Source organism: Crassostrea angulata, chromosome 10 (genome assembly GCF_025612915.1).
Source record: "Crassostrea angulata isolate pt1a10 chromosome 10, ASM2561291v2, whole genome shotgun sequence".
NCBI lineage: Eukaryota > Metazoa > Mollusca > Bivalvia > Ostreida > Ostreidae > Magallana > Magallana angulata.
In genome coordinates this window covers 42,405,516-42,426,000 of record NC_069120.1, presented here as the reverse complement: position 1 = coordinate 42,426,000, position 20,485 = coordinate 42,405,516, and the positions used below count along the sequence as shown (strand labels likewise).

At 38.0% G+C, this 20,485-nt stretch overlaps 1 protein-coding gene and 1 long non-coding RNA gene across 2 annotated transcripts; one reads left to right on the top strand and one right to left on the bottom strand.

The window, feature by feature from the left end:
* The first annotated feature begins 385 nt into the window (after positions 1–385).
* Positions 386–4,942, top strand: LOC128165977 (uncharacterized). The gene has a single exon (XM_052830904.1). It carries the CDS (start codon positions 386–388, stop codon positions 4,940–4,942), a length of 4,557 nt encoding a protein of 1,518 aa, XP_052686864.1.
* Positions 4,943–8,950: 4,008 nt separating this feature from the next.
* On the bottom strand, positions 8,951–15,598 carry LOC128167133 (uncharacterized). Its single transcript, XR_008241218.1, has 3 exons — positions 15,292–15,598; positions 12,753–12,838; positions 8,951–9,732 (listed from the first exon to the last, which is right to left on the bottom strand). It is a non-coding gene; the product is annotated as an uncharacterized LOC128167133 (long non-coding RNA).
* Positions 15,599–20,485: the final 4,887 nt, after the last annotated feature.

Sequence of the window (20,485 nt, the reverse complement as noted above, 5' to 3'; positions counted from 1 at the left end):
AAGAACCTTCATTGAATGTTCGAGCTCCTCCATTTGAACCACGAGTGGCGAAGACCCAACATCCACATGTGTCTCCAGAGACTGAAACACCATCAACTTCTGTTACATCGGACTTCACAAGATACTTGTTAAAGAAAGACTTATTGTTATCTCGTTTGACAAACTTTAATGACAAGCCTGAGATTCCTTTCCGATGCTAACCAACAAGGATGTTAATCGTCTTTATGATCTGTCCGACATTTTGGATGAAATTGAGGCTGCAAAGGAGGACACGCGATACTCTTGGCTTCTGTCATATTTCGATTGCTCGACTGGTATCACTCCGATAGTCAAGAAACTACCTAACGATTTGCAAGGAAAATGGACTTCGGTAGCCGTGAAGCATATGGCAGTGAATGATGTACCATTCCCACCGTTTAAGGTGTTCGCAGAATTTATTCGTGAGCAGTCAAGGATTAAGAACAACCCATCATTTTCCTATGGTGTTGACACGAGAGGAGACAGACAAGTGAGAAACCAGCGAGACAGAGTGTTGAATGTTTCTTCAAGGAAAACAGAGGTTGCACAACCCAGAAGAGAAAATTCCTCAGACCGGAAGTGCCCCTTACACAACACCTTTCATACATTGAACAAGTGCAAGGGGTTCAAGCAGAAGTCATTAGAAGAGAGAAGGAAGTTCTTAAAAGAGAATAATATATGTTTCCATTGCTGTGACTCTCGTTCCCACAAGATGCGTGATTGTCGAGCAGCAGTCAAGTGTGAGGATTGTGACAGTTCAACCCATCCAACAGCACTTCATGTGGAGACTCAGAGTAGGAGACACTATGGCGGGGAGTCGCAGAATTCATTAGATGTCAACTCTGCATGTACGCAGATTTGCAGAAAGCAGTTTGGAGGCAAGTCTTGCTCCAAAACTGTGCTCGTGCGTGTGTATCCTCAAGGAGAACCTCAGTTAGCAGTCAATATGTATGCGGTCATAGACGATCAATCAAACCGCTCACTTGCAAGCCCCAGATTCTTTACCTATTTCGAATGTGGAAGTGAAGCAATAACCTATACACTTTCATCTTGTGGAGGCACTATACAGACCTTTGGAAGGAAGGCAGAAGGATTTGTTGCGGAGGCATATGGCGGTGGATGTGTCCTGAACCTTCCAGCCCTCATCGAATGTCAGCAGGTTCCTTGTGCACGGGATGAGATCCCTACACCGGAAGTGGCTTTACATTACAGTCATCTGGCCGACATAGCAAAGCTAATACCTCCACTAGATCCGGATGCTGACATCTTGTTACTACTTGGAAGAGATTTGATAGAAGCGCACCATGTACTTGATCAGCGTATTGGACAAGGCAATCAACCCTATGGACAGAAACTACATCTGGGGTGGACCATAATTGGTGAGACATGCCTTGGCAAGACTCATGCACCTACACAGGTTACAACCTACAAGACTCATTTACTGGGATCGGGCCGTGTATCCTTACTTCCACCATGTACGAATGAGTTCAAGATACGAGAAAACCTGAACTATGTGACGTATGGCATGGAAACTGGAAAACCCCCATCATTGTATGACAATGAAGATTTTGGTAGGAATGTTTTCCAAAGAACACAAGATGATGAGAAACCAGGTATGTCTGTGGACGACTTGACATTTCTCAAGATAATGGACCAGGAATTTCAAAAGAGCGAGAATGGGCATTGGACAGCTCCACTCCCATTTCGACAGCCACATAGTAAACTGCCAAACAACAGGGACAGTGCTCTAAAAAGAGCCAAAGCACTAGAAGCTAGTCTACGGAGGGATGCAGTGAAGAAGGAACACTTCCTTACCTTCATGGATGGACTGATAAAGAATCGCCATGCAGAGATTGCGCCACCTCTGACACAGACGGATGAATGCTGGTACTTGCCTATATTTGGTATATATCATCCAAAGAAACCAAACCAGCTGAGAGCAGTTTTCGACTCCTCTGCTAAGTATGGTGGAATATCTCTCAATGACGTCCTTCTTACTGGCCCTGATCTCACCAACAGCCTGTTAGGAGTTTTGATGAGATTTCGTCAAGAAGCTGTTGCTATTATGGGCGACATACAACAGATGTTTTATTGCTTCAAAGTGCGGGAGGACCATCGCAACTTTTTGCGATTTTTCTGGTTTCGAGATAATGACCCAGATCAGCCTCTGACAGAGTATCGTATGACGGTACATGTTTTTGGCAACCGACCCTCCCCGGCAGTTGCCACGTACGGACTCCGTAGAGCTGCACTGATGGCAGAGTCTACATTCGGTAAAGATGTGACAGACTTTGTTGTGAACAATTTCTATGTAGACGATGGTCTTGTCTCTGTACCTGCCCCATCAGAGGCAATTGATCTCATGAAGAGGACGCAGAAAGCTTTGATGTCAGAAGGCGGCTTGCGATTGCACAAGATTGCATCAAATCAGTCAGAGGTCTTAAGCGCCTTCCCCCCAGAAGATCTTGCAAAGGATATGAAGGACTTAGAATTCGGAATTGACCTGCTTCCAAGTCAACGCAGTTTGGGCCTCAACTGGAACTTGGAAACTGACGCCTTCTTCTTTGAGGTTATGATGCAAGACAAACCGTTCACCAGAAGAGGCGTACTGTCATGCATAAACAGTATATTCGATCCCCTAGGATTCGCAGCGCCCGTCATCATAGAAGGAAAAAGCATTCTGAGGAACCTGGTTCTTGGCACCATACACTGGGATGATCCATTACCCTTAGACCAGCTAAATACTTGGACACAGTGGAGAGACTCTTTATCTCACTTAGAGAACCTACACATCTCACGGAACTACTCACCTGAGTCCCTGCAACTGTGTAAGGACAAATCCATCCATGTATTTTGCGACGCTTCAGAACTCGCCATTGCGGCAGTTGGTTATATGAAGATAACCTCCTCAGATAATGAAAGCCATCTCGGATTTGTGTTAGGAAAGGCAAAACTTGCTCCTACTCATGGACATTCAATTCCGAGACTGGAGATGTGTGCTGCTGTGCTAGCAGTAGAAATTGCATGCTCTATTGCAGACCACTTGTCTCTACCAATCCAAGACTTCAAATTTTACTCAGATAGCAAAGTAGTGTTGGGATACATATTTAACACTACTCGTAGGTTTTATACCTATGTAGCCAACCGCATATCGTACATTCGGAAATTTACAAAGCCAGAGCAATGGGCCTTTGTACCAACTGAAGACAACCCGGCCGATGCAGCCACTAGGCCGCTGCCGACTCATCAATTAAAGGACAGCTCTTGGCTGAAAGGTCCCACTTACCTGCTTAAACAAGGCAAAGGCAAAGAGCAAGACTTTGACATTGTGAATCCTGAGAGTGATAAGGAAATCAGACCCATTATCTGCATGAAAACCATCTCATCTGTGCAATTGCTAGGATCCCACAGATTCTCCAAGTTTTCAAACTGGACGATACTCATACGGACATTTGCATTCCTTCAACACATCATCAGATCATTTTGTGGCCACAACGAGTGCAAGGGTTGGCATTATTGCACAAAATCGAGAACCGTTGAAGCATATCAAGAATCAGAAAAACTGATCATCAAGACCGTTCAACAAGAGGCTTATAGAGAGGAAATTTACTATCTAAAGCAAGGCAAAGCCTTACCTTGCACGAGCTCCTTGTTGTGTTTAGGAGTTTTCCTTGACTCAGATGACATTCTCAGAGTGGGAGGACGTTTGAATAGGAGTAACATATTGCCACAAGCTGAGATAAATCCTATTGTGATCCCAGGAAAGCATCACATAGCCACACTCCTTACCAGACATTTCCATGATTTAGCACAACACCAGGGGAGACACATTACCGCTGGAACCATTAGGAATGCTGGCTACTGGATTACAGGCAGCAAACGCTTGATATCGTCCATTATCTACAATTGCGTGAAATGTAGAAAACTGCGTGTAAAGTTTGCATATCAGAAGATGGCAAATTTACCCCCTGACCGTCTCGAGCCAGGTCCACCATTCACGTATGTCGGCCTAGATACGTTTGGCCCCTGGGAAGTAGTAACCAGGAAGACAAGAGGTGGGGCTGCTAATGCCAAAAGATGGGCCATTCTCTTTACATGCATGGTTAGCAGAGGAATACATATTGAGGTCGTTGAGGAGATGTCCTCGTCATCATTTATTAATGCCTTCAAACGCTTTGTTGCCATCAGAGGTAAAGTCAAGCAGATACGCTCTGACAGGGGGACAAATTTCGTTGGCGCCACGGATGATCTTCACATCAACGCGGTAAATGTTGAGGATGGACCCGTGAAAGAGTATCTGTACAAAAGTGGAGTTGTATGGCTATTCAATCCACCTCACTCCTCTCATTTTGGAGGTGTATGGGAACGCCTCATTGGAGTGACCAGGCGCGTCCTTGATTCCATGCTGTTGGAAATACCACCAGGAAGTTTGACGCATGAAATACTTACCACGTTTCTTGCAGAAGCATCGGCCATCGTGAACAGTCGTCCGTTGGTACCGGTGTCGACCGATCCTGAGGATCCTCTTCCTTTGAGTCCTTCGTTAATCCTGACTCATAAACCAGACAATACAGTTGATTATATACCCACCGATGGTAAGGACCTCTTACGTTCCCAGTGGAGGAGAGTGCAACATTTGGCTGACACCTTTTGGAAAAGATGGAGAACCCAGTACCTTCAGACATTGCAAAATTACAGGAAATGGAAACAAGAAAAGCGGAACTTGGTCATTGGAGATGTGATCTTGCTAAAAGACAATTCGGTGACCCGTAACTCGTGGCCCCTTGGAAGAGTCGTCAGAGTGTTCCCGAGCACTGATGGACGAGTACGCAAAGCAGAAATTTGTGTAGTGTATCGCGACGGACACTCCACAACGTTTGTCCGACCTGTAACCGAACTGGTCGTTTTGATCCAAAATGAATGAACTGTTTTGCATTAACTTTGTGCTGTTTGTATATTTGAAACTCAGTTGATTTGAATTATTGCATAGTGATGTTTGTAACATCAGGCGGGGAGTGTGTTGCCTTTGTTTTTTAAGAGTTATCTTTCTTTTCATTTGTTGGAGTTATTGCCCTTGTTAGGAAAGTCTCGTCAGCCATGTTTGCTGATCGTTGTTTGTAGTTCGAGGCAATTGTGGCCTACCACAGTGTAAGTTAAATGTTTATTTGTCTTATGCATTGTGTAAATGATTAGATATGAATGTAGGCTATCTTCTGATGCAACCTTTTTTATGCATGATTTCTAATTTCTGCAAAATAACTGTTCGATGTTTTATACACATGTACTACATGTGGTTGACAGTCAACTTTTAATTATTGCAATTTAGGAAAGATTTACTCATAATTCTGTCTTCTATATTTTGTAAGTGATTTAACTAATATCTATAAGTAATTTAGCGAGAAATTTGTTAGGAAATTTGTATTATTTACAAACCTCCCCTATTTGTTCTAAAAAAAAAAGTATGGAACACTGTTCCTGTCATAATTCATTTTATTTCTACTCTATTGTCACATTGCTGTAATTGTTTTTTGTATTCTTTCAGCTTTTTACCTTACACAATAAAGGTTATACTACTGTCTCCAGGACAGCACAATATAGTACAAGATATGAGGCCCGTGATCTCATCAACACCCTATATTGTACCAGATATGAGGCCCGTGAACTCATCCCCACCCTATATAGTACAAGATATGAGGCCCGTGAACTCATTGACATTCTATATGTCACAAGATATGAAGTCCGTGAACTCAGCGACACCCTATATTATACAAGATATGAGGCCCGTGAACTCATCGACACTCCATAAAGTACAAGATATGAGGCACGTGAACTCATCGACACTCTATATTATACCAGATATGAGGCCGGTGAACTCAGTAACACTCTATATTATACTACATATGAGGCCCGTGACTCATCAACACTCTGTATTCTACAAGATATGAAGCCTGTGAACTCATCGACACTTTATATTATACAAGATATGAAGCCCGTGAACTCATCGACACTCTATAAAGTACAAGAAATTAGGCCCGTGAACTCATAGACACTCTAGATTATACTAGATATGAGGCCCGTGAACTCATCGACACTCTATATAGTACAAGATATGAGGCCCGTGATCTCATCGACACCCTATATTGTACCAGATATGAGGCCCGTGAACTCATCCCCACCCTATATAGTACAAGATATGAGGCCCGTGAACTCATTGACAATTTATATTATACAAGATATGAAGTCCGTGAACTCATCGACTCTCTATAAAGTACAAGATATGAGGCCCTTGAACTCATCGACACTCTATATTATACAAGATATGAAGCCCGTGAACTCATCGACACTCTAGATTATACTAGATATGAGGCCCGTGAACTCATCGACACTCTATATAGTACAAGATATGAGGCCCGTGATCTCATCGACACCCTATATTGTACCAGATATGAGGCCCGTGACCTCATCCCCACCCTATATAGTACAAGATATGAGGCCCGTGAACTCATTGACACCCTATATTATACAAGATATGAAGTCCGTGAACTCATCGACTCTCTATAAAGTACAAGATATGAGGCCCTTGAACTCATCGACACTCTATATTGTACAAGATATGAAGCCCGTGAACTCATCGACACTCTATAAAGTACAAGAAATTAGGCCCGTGAACTCATAGACACTCTAGATTATACTAGATATGAGGCCCGTGAACTCATCGACACTCTATATAGTACAAGATATGAGGCCCGTGATCTCATCGACACCCTATATTGTACCAGATATGAGGCCCGTGAACTCATCCCCACCCTATATAGTACAAGATATGAGGCCCGTGAACTCATTGACAATCTATATTATACAAGATATGAAGTCCGTGAACTCATCGACTCTCTATAAAGTACAAGATATGAGGCCCTTGAACTCATCGACACTCTATATTATACAAGATATGAAGCCCGTGAACTCATCGACACTCTAGATTATACTAGATATGAGGCCCGTGAACTCATCGACACTCTATATAGTACAAGATATGAGGCCCGTGATCTCATCGACACCCTATATTGTACCAGATATGAGGCCCGTGAACTCATCCCCACCCTATATAGTACAAGATATGAGGCCCGTGAACTCATTGACACCCTATATTATACAAGATATGAAGTCCGTGAACTCATCGACTCTCTATAAAGTACAAGATATGAGGCCCTTGAACTCATCGACACTCTATATTGTACAAGATATGAAGCCCGTGAACTCATCGACACTCTATAAAGTACAAGATATTAGGCCCGTGAACTCATAGACACTCTAAATTATACTAGATATGAGGCCCGTGAACTCATCGACACTCTATATAGTACAAGATATGAGGCCCGTGATCTCATCAACACCCTATATTGTACCAGATATGAGGCCCGTGATCTCATCCCCACCCTATATAGTACAAGTTCTGAGGCCCGTGAACTCATTGACAATCTATATTATACAAGATATGAAGTCCGTGAACTCAGCGACACCCTATATTATACAAGATATGAGGCCCGTGAACTCATCGACACTCCATAAAGTACAAGATATGAGGCCCGTGAACTCATCGACACTCTATATTATACCAGATATGAGGCCGGTGAACTCAGTAACACTCTATATTATACTACATATGAGGCCCGTGACTCATCAACACTCTGTATTCTACAAGATATGAGGCCTGTGAACTCATCGACACTCTATATTATACAAGATATGAAGCCCGTGAACTCATCGACATTCTATAAAGTACAAGAAATTAGGCCCGTGAACTCATAGACACTCTAGATTATACTAGATATGAGGCCCGTGAACTCATCGACACTCTATATAGTACAAGATATGAGGCCCGTGATCTCATCGACACCCTATATTGTACCAGATATGAGGCCCGTGAACTCATCCCCACCCTATATAGTACAAGATATGAGGCCCGTGAACTCATCGACACTCTATATAGTACAAGATATGAGGCCCGTGAACTCATCGACACCCTATATAGTACAAGATATGAGGCCCGTGAACTCAGCGACACCCTATATTATACAAGATATGAGGCCCGTGAACTCATCCACACCCTATATAGTACAAGATATGAGGTCCATGAACTCATCCCCACCCTATATAGTACAAGATATGAGGCCCGTGAAATCGGTAACACCCTATTTAATACTTAATATGAGGCCCATGAACTCATCAACACTTTATAAATAACAAGATATGAGGCCCATGAACTCATTGACACTCCATATAGTACTAGATATGGAGGCTGTGAACTCATTGACACCCTGTATAGTACTTGATACGAGGCCCGTGAACTCAGTAACATTTTATTTAGTACTTGATATGAGGCCCGTGAACTCATAGACACTCTATATATAGAACAAGATATGAGGCCCGTGAACTCACCCACACTCTTATTTAGTACGAGATATAAGGCTCATGAATTTAGTAGCACTCTTATTATTAAAACAAGATTTAAACAATAATGAAGCAAGTTTTATTATTTATGTTTATTTAAGTTACATTGATGAACTGAACTAAATACAATATCGTAGATTGGAAAGGGGCCTTAACCTTAAACTAGTGTACTGAAATCCATTTTATAAGATATGCATTTTAGAAAAGTTTACATTATCATACAGGGCATAAGTCTTACGAAACAATACATATATACATATACTATACAAACTTTTTTCAACAAGTTTATTGTACTGCTGAAGAGGCAAAAGGCCAAGGGGCCACATCGCTCACCTGAGCAACAAAAGCCATAACTGATCAAATCAACACTACAGTGCCAAATTCAAATAGATTCAAATAGCATATAAAGTAATAATAATAATAATGGTAAATATCAAATTTTTTTGTAATTGTATTTGTTAGAAGATTTTTCTCTTTTTCTCAGATTTTGCAGATACTTAAACAACAAATTGTTGTGGAAAGGTAGAATTATGTACATATATGTAGATATATATGTTTAACATGGTTTGTTTGAACCGATAAACTTTCAGTCATCAGAGGAAGTGCTCCAAAAATTGATTTCTTTTTCACTTTAGCTGTGTTACATGGAAGTAAGCTCTGGAAATTTCTTTCACAGTAAATATTATGCTTCCACACATATTTGAGCTTTTCTGGCCAAATGGTGTCTGAGAAGAATTTTGAAAAATACCAACAAATTTTAAGAGGGCATGGACCCTTCATTTGAAAAAAAACATCTAGTCCTCTTTACCCAGTGATGATTTGGGCCAAGTTTGGTTAGACTTGCCCAGTTGTTCTGGGTAAGAAGATGAAAATGTGGAAAGTTAATGACAACAACAAGAACAATGACAGAAAACGGACAAATCATGATTAGAAAAGCTTGAGACTTTGGCTCAGGTTAGAGAAAAATTGCTCCAGAGACCTATATGATATAATACATATACATCGAAGATTAACAATTATTAATAATTATTAAATTGTCATTATATACAACTCACTTTACTGTGTTACCCTGCTAACATGTAGATATTAAGTAGCATTTTTCACAAAATAATTTCTTTAGATATATTGCAATAATTATTTTCAAACTTGGCCATTCAGACTGCCAATCTTGAATCAAGTGCACAGAACACAGATCAAATTTATTTATTCTTCTTTATCCTCTTGATAGATATTCCTGTTTGTCTGTTTCTTCAAATGGCAGTCCTGTTTTGAGATAGACACAAAGAACTATGAACTCCTTCATTAAAACATGGGTCAAATAGTGCATGCCAATTCTGGAAATAATCTACGAACTAGACAACATTGAAATGGTAACCATCTCAAAGGGCCCTATTTAAATAATGGACTAAAGGATGAAAAGCATTTCAGAGAATTTTGCTATGACCTTGACCTATGACTCAGAAATTTTCCAGCTGACATAGACCTTCTAATTCAATCTTATTACCCCTTACAACCAGGCATTTTTGTTTAACCTGAGAAAGTTCAAGCAAATAGGAAATAACCTATGGTCTAAAACTGATTATAAAGAATTTTGCTATGACCTTCACGTTGACTTGCTTCAAAGTCAATGCAAACCATTAACCAAAAAGCTTTGTTTATGTGAAGTATAAACCAAACTTATGAGCAAAATGGGGCTAGGTGGAGAGTATAGAGGCTCTTAAACAGGAATTTTGTGTGATCCAATATGACCTTGACATTTGACTTACAAACAACATTCAAGGTTTTTGCATACCCTTTAATCAAAGGCACTCAGTGGGTGAGGTATGGACCAGATTGGACCAAAGTGAGAGAAGATATGCTCCGGAAAAGGATTTTTCATTTAATACTGTTATGACCTTCACACTTGACCTTGAATTTGGTTCAAGGTCACAGCACAACCTTTACTCAAAAGCTCTGTTTATCTAAAGTATGAACCAAAGTGGGCTTTATGGAGAGCAGATACAGTAATTGTAAAACAAGAAAATTTGGGACATATGTACTTTAGTGCAAACACAAGTGCTTATACATTGGCGCAAATAATTTTTAGCACAAACTTATTTCAAAAGAAAAAATGTTTTGTTTGAACAACGCCTGGATTTAATTTTGTGTTCGCTCAAGCACGTAAACACATTGCCTTTGATATCTAACTCACGTCCACAAGTAATACTGCAAAATGTTGATAGAGACAAATTGCTTTTGTCCCAATTCAAAAGTCAGTTGATAGAAAACAAAACGCCCATGGGCAACATTGCTCTATATACCTACATATACCTACCTATATATACCTACATAAACCTACATAAAACTTTAAACCCTTTGTGAGGCCCTAGAATTGTTCAGGTCATGATTTCGTTATGATTTTCTAGAAAAACACACAGGGGTAAAGTTTTATTTATATCAGCCGATCAAAGCAAGATATCAATCAATTGTGTATTGTCAGCGTTGATGATCGCCTATCTTGATCACATTTTCACCTCGAAGCACTAAAATAAAGTGACAATTAAAGGGAGAATTCAAGCCAATTTTGGAAGGAGCTTATGATAGGTACATGTACTAATAAGCAATAAAATTGAATTGGTCCATCCATTATTATTTAATTTGCAGAACTGATTTGATTACCACTTAACATTAACGATTGTATAAACAAACAGAATCGACCGTCCAAAATTACAGAAGGGTAGGGTACATATTCAGTAGTAAAAAATTGACTGAAGTAATTGTTTTGAGACATTAAAAAATGAATACATATGGAAAACCATTGGGGCATGATAAATTTTAGTGCTGAGAAGCAGTTGCAATAAAGGTGCAAAAATTTATAGCGTGCCATATTTTTTTGTTTTTAAAGTATATGTCCTGAAAAAAGATTTTTGCTTGGTTCAATGTGACCTTGACCCATGACCTACAAACTTTATTCAAGGTCACTGCACACCCTTTCACCAAAGGCACTCTGTGGATAAAGTATAAGCCAGATTGCGCCAAGGGCAAAGAGGATATGCTCCCGACAAGAGATCTCAGACAGACAGATAGACGGACAGACGGATGGACAAACAGACTGATCACTATAGGGCGCCCGCAGAGAGAAACCCTAATAATGAATTAAAACAGTGTACATAGTTAATAAAACAATTGAGCAAATGATTATAAAGAAAAGGTGTAATTTTTTAGATAAATAGTAGAAATAATTCAAATGTCAAGCCTGACTAACAACTTATTATACTGGTAATATGAGCCCTTGAAATTTGATGGCATAAAAAGCAGAAGTAATTTAAGGAAGGAGTCTTTTCTGGTTTTCGACTTGTCAAACGTAAATTTGATTAATTGTTCATTAAATCAAGATGAAAGGAAATTAAAATAGTATATTTTTCTTTCTTTTTTACTATCATACAACTTGGCATAGAAAAATGTAATCAATGTTTAGAATGGAACAAGGACTATATTTTTGGCGTAGGAAAATATCACATGTTGCGCAATTCAGAATTGCTGCAGATTATATATATATATAATGAGTCTGTTTTAGCATTTTAAAAACAATAACAATAATGTTGGATTTTTTTTTACTAATGTGAACTAATAATATGATACTTGGGTTTCAGAATATGTTTTTAAAATATGATTTGCCTATCAAATAATATTTTTATAAGCTTTTTAATGCGCCCATTCTATACATTGATTCTTGTAAAAAAATCACTAAAATCAGTTTTTCTCTCTTATGAAACGGTCAATATATTAGCTTGTCTGTCAATTTATATCTTTATATAAAGTCTTCATAATACATAAAAATTAGAAATATTTTATTATTGGAAGCATAAAAAAATAATCAAAATTTCTTCAAAATTTAAGAAAATTAGAGGAAATCCGGGCTAAGCAATATCAATTTTAGTATAAATATTTATTCCAATTTAGTAGTATAAGCTGATAGACACTCTCATGGTCTATGATTTCATTGAAGATTTGAATCTTCAAATCTTAAACAAATGTCTACAGAACTATAAAGAGCTACACTTATTTTTATCACTCTTTACGTTGAGGAAAAAGGTAGTGACCTTGACCTGACTTTTATCCGAAAACAAAAAGGTCAAATTTAATTAAACTGATAGAATCTTTAAGTAATATGATCCGTTTGACTGTGTCAAAATTTCATGCATTTCTTATTATAAGAAGTATGTTTGATAATAAAAAGACTCCTTCCTTAAGGCAATTTACCAATAGCTAATATTTCATAGCTCATATACATATGTACTTACGGTACATTGAATACTCTTTCAATTGAACAGCTTCTCCAGAATGTTCTTTTACGGATCTTTGAATTTATACTAAGAGCTATATTGACCTGGAATAAAAGAAAGAAAAAACCAGTATTAGTTTATAATTCTACAAAAAAAAATATTGCCTCCAATTCTAAAATGAATTGGTCATAATTACATGTAAGATGGTGAATTCTGAAACTATATACAGAGAAATGATTAGGAATGAAAATCCCTTTGCTGTAATTAAGCAATAATTAGTCATTATAAGCGTGTTCGCTATAACCGTGCTTTATTGTAGAGTGTTACTGAGTTCACAGGCCTCATATCTCAGGAACTACCAGTAAATAGAGTGGTAATGAGTTCACTGGCCTCATATCTAGTACTGTGTAGAATATTTCTGAAGCCACATGAGGCCTCATATCCAGTATTATAATTGTTCAGAGTGTAGATAAAGTAACGGGCCTCATATCTTAATACCATATAGATTATTAATGAAGTCACAAGCCTCATATCTTGTACTACATAGGATGGTGATGAGTTGACGGGCCTCATATCTTGTACTATATAGGGTGTCGATGAGTTCTCAGGCCTCATATCTTGTTCTACACAGAGTGTCAATAAGTTCACGGGCCTCATATCTTGTACTATAAACAGAGTGTCGATGAGTTCACGGGGCTCATATCTTGTACTATACAGAGTGTCGATGAGTTCACGGGCCTCATTTCTAGTACTATATAGAGTGTTGATGAGTTCACGGGCCTCATATCTTGTAATATATACGGTGTAGAAGAGTTCAGGGGCCTCATATCTTGTACTATACAGAGTGTCTATGAGTTCACGGGCCTCATATCTTGTACCATATATAGGTGTCGATGAGTTCACAGGCCTTATATCTTATATTACATAGAGTGTCGATGAGTGCAAGGGCCTTATATCTTGTATAATATAGAGTGTCGATGAGTTCACAGGCCTCATATCTTGTACCATATAGAGTGTTGATGAGTTCACGGGACTCATATCTTGTACCATATATAGGTGTTGATGAGTTCACGGGCCTCATATATTGTACCATATAGGGTGTTGATGAGTTCACGGGCCTCATATCTTGTACTATACAGAGTGTCGATGAGTTCACGGGCCTCATATCTTGTACCATATATGTGTCGATGAGTTCACGGGCCTTATATCTTATATTACATAGAGTGTCGATGAGTGCAAGGGCCTTATATTTTGTACCATATAGAGTGTTGATGAGTTCACGGGCCTCATATCTTGTACCATATAGGGTGTTGATGAGTTCACGGGCCTCATATCTTGTACCATATAGGGTGTTGATGAGTTCACGGGCCTCATATCTTGTACCATATAGGGTGTTGATGAGTTCACGGGCCTCATATCTTGTACCATATAGGGTGTTGATGAGTTCACGGGCCTCATATCTTGTACTATACAGAGTGTCGATGAGTTCACGGGCCTCATATCTTGTACCATATAGGGTGTCGATGAGTTCACGGGCCTCATATCTTGTGCTATACAGAATGTGCACGAGTTTACGGGCCTCATATCTTGTACTATATAGAGTGTCAATGAGTTCACGGGTCTTATATCTTGTACTATATAAAGTGTCGATGAGTTCAAGGGCCTTATATCTTGTACCATACAGAGTGTCGATGAGTTCACGGGCCTTATATCTTATATTATATAGAGTGTCGATGAGTTCATGGCCTTACATCTTGTATTATACAGAGTGTCGATGAGTTCAGGGGCCTTATTTCTTATATTATATAGAGTGTCAATGAGTTCACGGGCCTTATATCGTATATTATATAGAGTGTCGATGAGTTCAAGGGCCTCATATCTTATATTATATAGAGTGTTGATGAGTTCACGGGCCTCATATCTTTTATTAAATAGAGTGTCGATGAGTTCACGGGCCTCATATCTTACATGTATATTATATAGAGTGTCGATGAGTTCACGGGCCTTATATCTTATATTATATAGAGTGTCGATGAGTTCACGGGCCTCATATCTTATATTATATAGAGTGTCAATGAGCTCACGGGCTTCATATTTTAAGTACTGTTCAGAGTGTCGATGAGTCATGGGCCTTATATCTAGTTTAGAGTGTCGATGAAGTCGAATATATACGTGTGTTTGTGTATGTGTGTGTGTACTCATATTACATCTGCAAAATATAACATTTCATTCATTTTTTTTTTATAAATTCTACGGTACACTACATATGAAGTTTTTTTCTCCATGCAACCACTTAAAATATTATGTAATGATTTGTTCATTCGAATAATAACATTAACGGAAGAAATAAGTTAACTGGCTGGTTTAGAAAGCAACACATTTTAAATAATGTATATAAGCTACTGTAAGTACACCGGCCGTCATCTGGTCATGTAATTTGGCTACCGTAGTTTGTTTTTGGAAGTAGTGATAAAAAATACACAATAAAATTAAGCAAATATAATTATTATTGTCAGCATATCGGATTTTGAAAATCTTAATTAGGCCTAATACATACCCTGAAACACGTTGTCATCCTGTGTTTACATATTGAATGCGCTTCGATGACTTGCTGAAGAATTTCTTCTGACGAAACCCAACCTCGAATGAACTTTTCGTCTTCTCTTACTATACAAAAACTGCAACTGTATCTGTCAATAAGTTATGTCATCGCAATAACGTCTCGCTTAAGCTTTACAGATACAATGTTTATATCGAGAACGCGGCTGCTATTTAAAAGAGAAAGTACATTGAATGACGTATGCGATTTGTGTGTACTTGACTTCACGGGCTTCCGGTTGTTTCAGATCACGGGCTTATAGATTTTCCCCTTCAACACAAGTCGTCACAGGTTGCTGATAGAAATGTAAACACAGATTTTCAGTGAAATTTGAGCATGAATTTATTAGATACAAATATCGAAGCGTTGAAATTTCGTTTCTCGGGACGATGGTTCGATGCCGCTGAGGTGGATAACTTTCTTCAATAGGGTTTATTTCGTTTGAAATTTGGCAGGCAATTAGATTCAGGTGTGAGGAACAGTCCCATGAATTTTCGCCGAGTTCTACAGAGTTTTACTGGAGCTGGAATTTTTATTTGGAGGCGTTGTCTAAAACGCGGTCTGGAGTCAAATGGCAGGCAGTTTTTCACCTTTTTAAAAAATTCTGACAAACGGTTGTAACGCTTTTTTAGGTTTTATTTTAAAAAGGAATATTAAATTTCAAGTTCAAATATCGAGGGTCATCTTCATATAAGAATTCAATTCTTGTATAAAAGAAGGGGGGGGGGGCAAATTGTTCATATAACTGAATCTGATATATATGTTGCATACACTTATTACTCATAAGTTCTAAGAGGTCAAAGGGCAAGGTCAGGTCAAAGGTCAAGGTCAAAGGTCAAGGTCAAACCTAAAAATAAGGGGGGGGTGTGTGTTGGTTGTTTTAAAGAGCTTATTGCACATATAAATGAATCTGAAATGTATATGTTAAATATACTTGTAACGCATCAGTCCTTTAACGTCAAGGTCAAACCTAAAAATAAAAAGGGGGGGGTGAATTTGTGTTTGAAAGAGCTATCCGTACCTATGAATGAATCTGATATGATAGATGTTGCAGATACTTATAACACACCAGTCCTAAGAGGTCAAAGGTCAAGGTCAAAGGTCAAGGTCACTCATAAAAAAAAGGGGGGGTGTTTATTTCTAATGTGTTTGTGAAATCAATGAAATTGAAAGGGGAATTACTGCCAGAAAGGGACGTTGGACCCTTTTGGGATCAATAGATTGAAGAAACTTCTAAGTGTAATGAAGACAATGGTAAACGTTTCAAGTCTCTACCTGTTTTGGTTTCAGAGGAGTAGCGATAACAAGCATTTCGTACAAAAGGGGCAATTACTCACTAACTATTACAAGATGGGAGCTGAAGGGCTACATTTTGAAATGTGTTAAGACGTCCTACTACATCCTTGATCAAATTTCTCTATATCACCCTAAACAAAAGAGATACGAAAACTCATGAATACACAGGTTTTCAGATGACCTTGACCTTTGACCTTGACCTTTGGTGCAGCCAAAAAGTTCCTGGAAGCCATCGCAAGTGGTTTCGCGGCTCTACCTTTAGTCGTTACATATTTTTTTTTCATGAGAATTAAAAAATTTGAGAGGCAGTCGTTCTAAGACGAGACTGCGAAACCTTCTGTCTTTTGGCGAGACGCAACTACACTTCTGACCGACATCATCCGCGAAGGTTTGCAACTTGCAAGTGTCGCGGCTTCAGAGGAGTAGCGATAACAAACTTTTACTTGCACGCGTCAATAGTAGCGAAACGCGAGGTGTTTTCAAGACGCAGGGTCAAATGCCCTTATCATTTTCCGAAAGCAGTAAGACGTGAATGAAAGCGTTTCGATAAGTCGCGAAACAAAAAATCATTTTTGCTTACGGAAGAAAAAGAAAAAGAAAAAGAAACAGAACAATATCAATAGGCCTTTACACTGTGGTGTAAAGACCTAATAATAAAAAACATAAGAAAAACAAAAGGTCTTTCACCTAAAAGGTGGAAAGACCTAATTATACAGAGTTCAGAACTTGTTTATACTTATTGTAAAACAATACATTTTTCCTGTAAATTCAAACCTATCCAAAAACTAAACTTTTTTAGTTTAGGTAACATAATTGCTAACAGATTCCTTATTCAGAAATTTATGCTATTAACAAAACTGCAAATACAGAATATGAAAGAGATTGGAAAGCCATTTGTTATTTGCTGTAGGTAGCATATACATTAGCTGTTGTTATACGTTCATGTTAAATCCTGAAATCTGATTGGTTTAGACGCAGTTCATAATCTGTTCTATTACCCTCAGCGTTAGGAACGCACTTAGCAACGGGTAACATTACGAATTGTTACATGCGCGAAAATCATGCGCGTACGGTTCGCCTTAGAATTCACGTTATTCCTATCTAAAAGCAGTGATGTTTTCTTAAAAATTAAGACATTCAGTATAACAAAATAAATAGTACCTGTTTGGGAGGATAACAGTTGAAATTGACACCCCTCGAAAACCATTGTCAACCTCCGCTTCGCGTCGGTTGACAATGGTTTTCTCGGGGTGTCAATTTCAACTGTTACCCTCCCAAACAGGCACTATTTATATATCATAGTACCTAAGAACCCAATATCCATTACAATTATTACTATAAGTAAAATTTACATAGCTGTTTTGTGTTTGATGTACATGATGTGATTATATTATTTTTTTTCCTGTACCATATAAAATTGTAAAAGAGTTTCAATAAAATGTTTCAAAAAAAATGAATAGCATGCACAAGTCCCTTAAGAACTAAAACTCTGAAGAGAGTCATGAATTTGGGTGCTTTGGGTGTTTTAGTATTTAAAATAAAGACAAGTGCTACATTATTTGTGTGAAGGTTTACTCTCTTTACCGCCAACTCTATACCCCAAATAGAAAATGCCATGGCTATGGGAACCAATTCTAAAAATGTAATGTTCCTAAATATACTTGACCCTTTCCAGGATTCTAGCCATGTTGAAAAGGCCCAGTGAGTTCCCCCCAAAAAGCCCCACACCTTAGCTTTTCGGAACCAGCACTGTCCGAGAACATTCTGATTGAAAGTCCATGGTCCAGTCTACCTACTTATATGCAGTTATACCATTGAATGACTCTAAGAATACGAGCCACATTTTTATATCTTACTTCATTTCCACGGAGACTCTACATTTGTGATAAGGCTTGCTAAGCTCAGCAATGGCATCATACAAGCGCCATACAAATGCTCAAACTTCTGGAATGCTCTAATGCAGAAATTAACAAGACCAGTTTGTGATTAGATTTCGTAAAGGGTCACCATTTTTACGGATTATAAAACAGTTGAGTTGTTGACGTATTTGACCCATATATGTCCAAAGGAATACTAACAAACTCTGCTACTTAATCTGCTACTTTGTCAATGCCTCAAAATAGTTGATAATACTAATCTTGTTGTAGGACCCAAGGTTGATCTTCTGGAACCCGCACCTCATCACAAAGACTGGTAAATCTTTACACTAGATAATCTAGATAATGTTATTAGACTCATGTTTCTTAATACTTATTTCAAAAAAGTGTAGTAGTTTGGTCTTTTACACTACTGTATATGAATATATTTTGACTTCGCGTTGTGTTTTTACATAATATTTAACCCAGATAATTTTGAGTCCGCCTGTTAAGGCTATTAACAAGAAGAAAAACAGAAGAATTTGATAAGTTGAAAATATAATTTATTCGTTATTAAACAATAATTAATTAAGAGGAGGAGCTAGTGTACCTTAATTAGTGACCAAAATAAATAACGAAAATTTAAAGAAAAAAAATAATTTCCCAAAATAAATATGGAATTTGAGTCAACTTAAATTTGCCAAAAGGAGGCGACTTCGTACCTTGATGCAAGGTTCAGAGAAGAAGCCCCGCGCACGAATGTGCTCGGGTTTATATACTTGTTAAACAATAGTGAACACTTTTAACAGAATTGGCCAATAAGAATTTACGTTTAATAATAGATGAAAGAGAAAATGAATAACGAACCCGATGATTTGAAAATAATTTAAGTAGGTACTACTACAAAAGAAACAAACTTTTCAAATTTAGCACAACTTAATGAATACCCAAATGGAATACACTTGTCAGTATAAATTATCATTAATCTTGTAACCCAGCATCTGATAATTAGATAGGTGAACAGGAATTAAGCGAAAAACCATTCTTGATGTACAAATGAGCCATTAAAGCATCTGAACCGAACATTTTTACCATTCTAAGGGCTCCTTAAAATGATAGGGGCATATCTAACTAGACAATACTTGTGATCAATATAATAATTCACACTATCGCTAGCTTTTGAGACAAATTAGACGAAAAGAACCGACCTTTGTTGATGATATACCTAAAAGGGAAAGTCTAAGTTTATTAAGTCGATAGTAAGTAAAAGGGGCCAGCAACCCTGCATATATCTATTTCTTTGTTGACTAATTATATGGCATCTGTGGTAATTAATTATAAGGCTGTCTAGGACATTTAAAACATAATGTAAAACCAAATTGAAAACCCTACAATGATTCCAGTGAATGTTCTCGATCAGGGTCTTTAATGAGAGTTTCAAGCGACATAACTGACGTCGGAAAGGCAAGTGGGCGGGGAGCGGGGGGTTGTTTGTGGCTGGTTTGTTGACTGGGGACGCCTGGTTGATTAAAAGTTTCCAGATATAAAATTCAAGGAATTTCGAGCAGTGTTTCAACACAGCAAAAAATATGCGTATCAGTTTTTTTAGCAAGTTGAAAACGCTCATCAAATTTAACTATTTAAGATTGATGAATTACGCAAGACGACATTCACTTGTGTTCATACGCCATAATCAAGTTTAATGTGTGGTATTGAGAAAAAAATAAACGTCACAGATTTCCCATGCAAACATCAAGGAAATTATACACTGAATATAAATAAAAGTTGAACTGCTGTTGTAGATATCAAAACTAAGTATCATAATTTTAATTAAAAAAGACCGAAATGTATATGAGCTTATAAAAAATTATAGTCTTGTATTAAGGCATTTGAGACAAAATAACCTTTGGTCAGAAAGCATAAGAAAGTGTAAGACTTGCCGTGAGTTTCCAATGAAATTTCTCTAGACACTCTGTCTATTGACTTTAAATTCTACATTT

Coding starts and splice junctions, on each gene's coding strand:
- LOC128165977 (XM_052830904.1), top strand. CDS start 386: ATGGCAGTGAATGATGTACCATTCCCACCGTTTAAGGTGTTCGCAGAA.